Source organism: Apaloderma vittatum, unplaced genomic scaffold (genome assembly GCF_000703405.1).
Source record: "Apaloderma vittatum isolate BGI_N311 unplaced genomic scaffold, ASM70340v1 scaffold6966, whole genome shotgun sequence".
Classification (NCBI taxonomy): domain Eukaryota; kingdom Metazoa; phylum Chordata; class Aves; order Trogoniformes; family Trogonidae; genus Apaloderma; species Apaloderma vittatum.
In genome coordinates, this window is record NW_009723270.1 from 2358 (window position 1) to 9654 (window position 7297).

General features: G+C 51.3%; 1 protein-coding gene across 1 annotated transcript in view; it reads right to left on the reverse strand.

The window, feature by feature from the left end:
• Nucleotides 1-1340: 1340 nt before the first annotated feature.
• Nucleotides 1341-7297, reverse strand: part of ANKRD16 (ankyrin repeat domain 16) — a gene marked incomplete at its 5' end in the record, with an annotated part of 17358 nt that continues 11401 nt past the window's right edge. Inside the window, 2 exons of the mRNA XM_009872036.1 lie at nucleotides 1341-1501; nucleotides 4427-4505. Coding sequence (XP_009870338.1) covers nucleotides 1341-1501; nucleotides 4427-4505 — 240 coding nt within the window. The remainder of the gene's footprint in view (nucleotides 1502-4426; nucleotides 4506-7297) is intronic.

Genomic DNA, 7297 nt, shown 5'->3' on the forward strand with positions numbered 1-7297 from the left:
TACGGCTTCCACCACCCTGCATCGTTAGCACCTTCCAGCATGAATTCATTTTTAACTCACGGCTGGAGAAGAATCTCCTTCACAGATGGAGAAAAAACCACAAGGGAAGACTGGCAAAAAAAGCAGATCTTTGCAGGCGTGTTTAGAAGAGTCTTAAGATACTACCGAGCCGTGCCTCTGCCCCTCTTGCAAGCTGTCAGCCCCCAAATTATTTCTGGAAGCGCGCTGCCTCTCCTCTTGCAACGAGCTGGCAGAGAGGAGGAGGCTCTAACCCTGCCCTAAAAGCCGTTCGGCTCGAGCGCAGCAACTGTTGTGGCTCAAGATTGCTCCAACAAATTCCGCTCCAGGGTCCGCGAGACGAGAACTTCTCAAAGGGAGCTCAGCATCACCTTTAAACCCAGCCAGGAGCACGTGGGTTGTGGATCAAACCAGAACACGAGCACCACAACTCAGGCAGAGCAAAACCTAAGCTTGCTCGCTCAGTCAGAGGCCCGGCCGATTTTCAGCATCTGCCACGGCCAAAAGCACAGAATCCCGTTGGTTTTTAGGTCTTGGTTTTATGTACAGACAGGGATGCGCCACGTTTCTGTGCTAAACCCAATTTATAATTCCAGGTGGATACAAACAAACCAAACGGCTACAGCAGCTCTTACCTTTATGTGTATTCCAGGCTGTTAACGCTCTTACTGGCTACATTACATATTTAGCCACTTCCCTAGACACTTCAAAGAGCAGATTTTTTAATTTTTTTTAAAGTTCATAAGTGGTGCTGTCTGGGATAAGAAAATACTTCTTTTTTTTCTTTTTTTCAGTCTGCTCCAAAGTCCCTTGATGTCCTCACAAGGTTGAGGTCTTACTATTGGTTTCAGCAGGCTTGGGCCACGGAAAGGAGGTTTATAGGTCGATGCAGCTTGAAGACTCCCTGTCCTGGTTGGACTTCAGGGTGCCACGGCCTCAGCTGTTCGCTGGGTGCTGCACAAGGAGAGATGAAGTTCAGGCCTGAAATTTGGAAGTTAAAAAAGAGCCATAAATTTACAATGATAGAAGATCAGTGCAAGGGTGCAACAGCCCAGACCCATCACACCCAATATCTTTTTGAGATGCTCTTATTTAAAATGTGCTTTTCACGCCCATTATCTTTTTGAGATAATCCTATTTAAAGTATGTTTTCCCCTAAACATACTTTCCAAGCATCAAGCTCAGTTTCTGGGCTCAACTCTTGGGGAAAAAAAAAAGCCCTGTCATTTCAAACAGGCCTTCGCTTAATTCTTAATAGTTGTGAAGTGATAACTAACGTACCACACTGAAATGAAACGTGCTTCGCTTTCTCCCGGTTGGTCTCACGCGCCGACATTCATTTCCTGAAAAACCTGGATGACATCTGGCTTCCTCGCGAGCTGCCGCGCCAGCGTGCCCGTGCCATCAGGAGCGTCCCGCAGCCCGGCGCGGAGCAGGATCCGTACGGCGTCCGCCTGCTGCCCAGCGCAGGCTGCATGCAGGGCTGTGGGGGAGAGAGGACGTCGAGGCAGGAGCTGAGATTGCCCAGCGTGCTCACAGAATCGTTGGGGTTGGAAGGGACCTCTAGAGATCTAGTCCAACCTCCTTTGCCAAAACAAGGTTGCCCAGAGCACATCACACAGGAATGTATCCAGGTGGGATGGAGAATCTGTAAATTCCCTGGGCAACCTGCTCCAGTGCTCTCAGTGAAAAAGCTTTTCCTTACGTTTACGTGGAACCTGAGAGGAGACCTTATTGCCCTCTACAACTACCTAAAGGGAGGCTGTAGTGAGGCTGGTGCTGGTCTCTTCTCTCTAATTACTAATGACAGGACAAGGGGAACAAGCCTCAAGTTGCGTCAGGGTAAGTTTCGATTGGATATTCGGGGGAAGTTCTTTACTGAACGAGTGGTGAGGCACTGGAACAGGCTGCCCAGGGAGGTGGTGGAGTCACCAACCCTGGAGGTGTTTAAAAAAAAAAGTAGATCTAGCACTTGAGGCTCTGGTGTAGTGGTTGGGTGTGCTGGGATGAAGGTTGGACTGGATGATCTTCAGAGGTCCCTTCCAACCCCCAACATTCTGTGATTCTGTGATTCTATGCTTCAGCTTGCACCCTTGTCCTGTCACTGGGCACTGCTGAAAAGAGTGTGGCTCCATCCTCCCTGCACTCACCCTTCAGATAGTTCACTGGATCACAGAATCACGAAATGTGTTGGGTTGGAAGTGACCTTTAGAGGTCATCTGGTCCAACCCCCCTGCAGTGAGCAGGGACATCTTTAACCAGATGAGAGCCCCGTCAACCCTGTTAAGTTACAGACAAGGATAAGGTCTCCTCTCCGCCTTCTCTCCTCCAGGCTAAATAGTCCCAGCTTTGTCAACCCTTCCTCATAAAGAGAGATGCTCCAGCGCCCCAGTCACGTTTGTTGCCCTCCACTGGACTCTCTCCAGCAGATCCCCGTCTCTCTTGAACTGGAGAGTCCAGAACTGGACGCAGCACTGCAGATGTGACCTCGCCAAGGCAGAGCAGAGGAGGAGGATGACCTCCTTCGACCTACTGGCCACACTCTTCTTAATGCAGCCCAGGACGCCACTGGCCTTCTTGGCAACAAGGGCACATTTCGTGCTCATGGTTAACTTACTGTCCACTAAGACCCCAAGATCCTTCTCCTCAGGGCAGCTTTTCAGCACGTCTACCCTAACCTATACTGGTGCACGCGGTTGTTCCTCCCCAGGTGCAGGACTCTGCATTTGCCTTTGTTGAACCTCATTAGGTCCAACAAAAGCCTCAGCCCACTTCCGATGCAAACATGGGCTTCCCAGGGAAGGGAACCAAGTCGGTGGAAGATGACTTTTCCCAGCTGGAACACCCAGCAAGCAGCCGTGTGAGATCACAGCAGGGCTGGGCAGAGGGTGTCCAAGGCAGGAGGAGGAGGCTGTGGGACACAGTGGAAGGTTTCCAGGCTTCTTACTGCTCCATGTTTGGGATGGATTTAATAGTGATTTGCAAGAGAGGGGCTTGAAACTCCTCTGGATGTGACCAGAATCCTTCACGGGCTGGGGCTCCCTGCCACCTCACTTCAGGGTCAGAGAGTAGAATCACAGAATCATTACGGCTGGAGAAGAGCTCTAAGGTCATCAAGTCCAACCATCAACCCAACACTATCATGACCACGAAACCATGTCCCCAAGTGCCACGTCTACACATTTTTTGAACACCTCCAGGGGTGGGGACTCCATTGCTTCTCTGAGCAACCTGTTCCAATGCTTCTTTTAGCAAAGAAATTTTTCCCAATATCCAATGTAAACCTTGTCTGGCACAACTTGAGTCCATTTCCTCTCGTCCTATCGCTTGTTCCTTGGGAGAAGAGACTGACCCCACCTCACTGCACCCTCCTTTCAAGGTGTTGTAGAGAGCGAGAAGGTCTCCCCTCAGCCTCAAGTAAGAAAGAGTAAAAGAGAAAGGTTTCCACGATGCTGAGTGCCATCAGCTCTTGTTGCAGGCTGATGCTGACCGTGGGGCATCCTGATCCTCAGGAATAACCCGCGCAGGGTGCTCTGCAGGAGCAGAGTCGGGGTGAAAAGAGGGGGTGACACTAAGGCAGCAGAGATGCTGAGGAAGAGGGCGGCCGACGGGCACGAGGAGTCGCCGCAAATGGCCCAAGCTTGGACCCAAGTTCAGCAGAGCTCGAATTTACTCACTGAGGGGGTGGAGGGAGAGACGCTCGTCACTGAAGCGTGTTATTAAGCAAACCTGAAGACTGGGTAAGTTGCCAATTCTGGCAATGGCTGAAACCATTTGTATAGAGGTTTTTATGAGAGAGAGACGCTGATGTAAAGAGATGCCTCAGACTCTCACGCTGGGAATGCCAACTCACTGGCATTACTATAGCAACTATATTTACATCCAAGCTCTCTTATTATTTGCTCATAAGCCATTCCTGGGCAGTTTGCTAAAGCACTGAGGCTGAAGAGCCTGTGCAATCACCGTATTTGTCTGCCCCCCCAAACCATTTCAAACTGGCTAATTTCAGCTAAACGTGACGGCGAGGAAGCAGTATCAAAGATGTTAACCTCCTGAAAGTTTTATGCAAAATAAGCAGCCGCATAAAGCGAAACCCCAATTAGTGTCTCTGTTCTTCCCCCAAGGGAAAGGCCCTAGTGGAAGCTCAACCACGCCATTAGGCATCAGAAAGTCCGGCAAGAAGAGAGTCAGTGAATGAAAGCTGCAAAAAAAAAGAAATTTAAAAAAAAAAACCAAAACCAAAACAGGCTTCACTGCTCCAAGAGCCTTTTGCATACATGCATCTGGCATCTCCTCGCATGCTCCACCGAGCAGACGCAGCGCGGACGGCTTTGGAGGCTGGGCTCTGGTTATTAAAGCGCGCTCTCGCTGTCGTACAGAGGGTGAAGAAACAGCTCGGCCGCCTTACCCGAACGGCTCTTCGCATCCTTGGCGTGGACATCGGCGCCGAGGGACAGCAGCGTCTGGATGGTGCGCACATGTCCTTCCTGCAAGGGGTGAGCACAGGCACACGGGTTATTTATTCAGAACCAGCTCTGCACAATTTCTCACCTTTGCATTTAGCAGAAAACACGGAAGGAGGTTGCAAGCGATCCGTCCCTAACTGCATGCAGCACCCAGAAGGGCACAGACACAGACCCACTCGTTGACGGTCAAATCCGGGTCTACCAGGAGCTGTTCCAGGCTCCAGAAGACCTCACAACAGCTGGAAATCAAGGTCAGCTGCTTGTGGCAGCGCAGGTCGGGTCTGTTAGCCAGGGACTGCCCAGGCGCAGCAGACACACTGCCCTCACCCCAAAGGAACGGGCCAGAGATGCCACCAGACACCTTCTTCAGCGCCTGAGAGGAGTCGGAGCTCAGCCCTTGGTCAGCATGTCTGCATGCCTGGTATGTCCCTGGCAGCAATTTCAACTCCGAGGCCGAAAAGGTGGCAAGAGGCATCCCAGGAGCACAATTCTCTCTGCCAACGTTTAAACCAACGTTTTAAAATCAAAAGTGCTTGATTAAGACCAACAGTACTTGGGCAGAGTTGTCTCTGGTGGTGGTGGCAGAGCCAAAGACTGAGAGCAGTGCCTCAGCAGGCCGGCTGTGACATCTAGGTCCAGGCAGGTGGATCTGCAGATCCCAAATAATCTTCGTGACCGTGCACAACAAATCCACCTTGCACAGCCAAGACCTCGAGGCACAAGGAATCTGGAGGACCGTCTCCCAGCTTTGCCTTTGCTGGTGGCTGTGGAGGAGTTAACGCACAAACGACCTCTGGCAGCTGGGTGATGCAACCTGAAGATGTTTCTTAACAGTAAATTAGTACACTAATTAGTCAGCTGAACTTGCCTTTGCCTCTCCAGTCCTCACCTCCAATCAAGTAACTCAATGAAATTGCTTTTAACTTCAGCTGGCCGTGGAGCTGTAGGATCCCTGACTTACTCTTCCTAATGGGCAGCTGGGTGTTGGTTAAAAGGACTAAACGCTGGCAAAAAGCCGCGTGTCTTCCCCCCCTGGAAATCCACTTCAAGTCCCACAGGGATCTCGAGTTGCTCTTACTTGAGGTGTATTTCAGCTCAGAGAGCAGAACCTGTTGCTGATGCGGAGTGTTGCCCATCTGCCCGCGGGTCTCGACCTTTCCTCTGCGCGTAGCCGACTTTAAACGCTGAGGGGGAAGAAATGCACCAGAGCCCCCACGCTGCTCCTCTCTGTACAAGCTTCTCCGTAAATAAATCCTCTCTCCCCAAATAACACGCCTGATTTTGTAATTGCGTCTTCAGTGCAATGAATTAGCCTCTGTCATGAGGCACGACAATGGAAGGCCCTTATTTTTAACCCCACCACCCGCTCTTTTCCCCCATTATTGGACGATTCTGTAGTATCTCAAGGCTCTCATTTCCACCCCCCTCCTCAGGGGCAAAGACAGCAAGCCAGGAACTGCTTTAGCTGCCACAGCCTTGGCAGCAAATTGAGTTGAAAGCGTAATTTGATTTTCATGTGTTTATAAATGCAAAGTAATAAGAAAAAAAAGAAAAACCAAAAAAAAACCTCCACCAGCCAAACAAATGATGCTGTAAATTTAAAGTGACACTGAGCCTCAGGGAGGAAGAGAGACCCATCAAATCACTCCCCAATCAGCCGCTCACCAAGACAGAGCTGGGATCTTCTCCAAGGCATATTATATTCCCCAATAGCTTTGCTGTTAAATGTACCCTTGGCAACTAAAAGGGCTTTCAACGTGGTTTCTCCAAGCATGAGGGAAGGAAGCTGGGAGAAAAGCCTCCTTTGTGGGAGCCAGCAAATGCCACGGCTGGGTCCTGCTGGAGGAGAATACTGTTGCCAGCAATCCCAGTAAGTGTCATTGATGCTTTTATAGGAGCGGGGCGCTGGGATGCTGCTTCGCTCCCACTACAAGTCTAGATCAGGCTCTGAGCACTGCATGTTAAAGCTTGTGAGATTCATTGCGCAGGGAATCCGAGGAGGGACCTCCCCTTGCTGCTGGCTGGCATCACGCTGCACGCCGTGGTGTGACAGCACCAAGCAGAAGGGAAGCAGCAGGGTCCTGGATGGGACCGTGGTCAGTGGTGAGGCTTTGGGGATCTGCCCTGCGCTCCCAGGGAGCGTTGCAGGAGCCAAAATCCACCAGGCCCCGCTTCCCACAGAGGCGTGAGATGAGGAGAGAGCTCAAACAACTCCCCCTGCCTGGAATTCAAAACAGCTCCTGTGCGAAGGACACAGATAAGCGCTCGGGAGCTCCCTCCGCTTTTCCACCTTTCCTTTCTCACGTCTGGCCGTGGGCAGGCCAGAATCCAAAAAAAGAGCTGCCGCTTCACAGCGCATCAGCCACCTTCTGTCCAGCAAGCTGCTGACATGGAGACTGGCTACTGATCCGCTGGGACCCAAACCAGAGAAAAGAAAGAAATCCAAGTGGCATTTCATCCATGTCTCCTCTGCCAAGCCAGCGATAAGATGCTGGTGAAGAACTCACAGCTCACGAACTCTTGGTACCAATAGCTCCCAATAATTAGCAGGGTGGACTCCCTTCAGGCATTGCTGGACATGAGCCACCAACGTGTGCTTGCAGCCCAGAAGGCCAGTCACATCCTGGGCTGATCCAGAAGAAGCGTGGCCAGCAGATGGAGAGAGGGGATTCTGCCCCTCTGCTCTGCACTTGTGAGATCCCACCTGGAGTGCTGTGACCAGCTTTGGAGCCCTCAACACAAGAAGGACATGGACCTGTTGCAGAGGGTCCAGATGAGGCCACAAAAATCATCGAAGCGCTGGAGCACCTTCT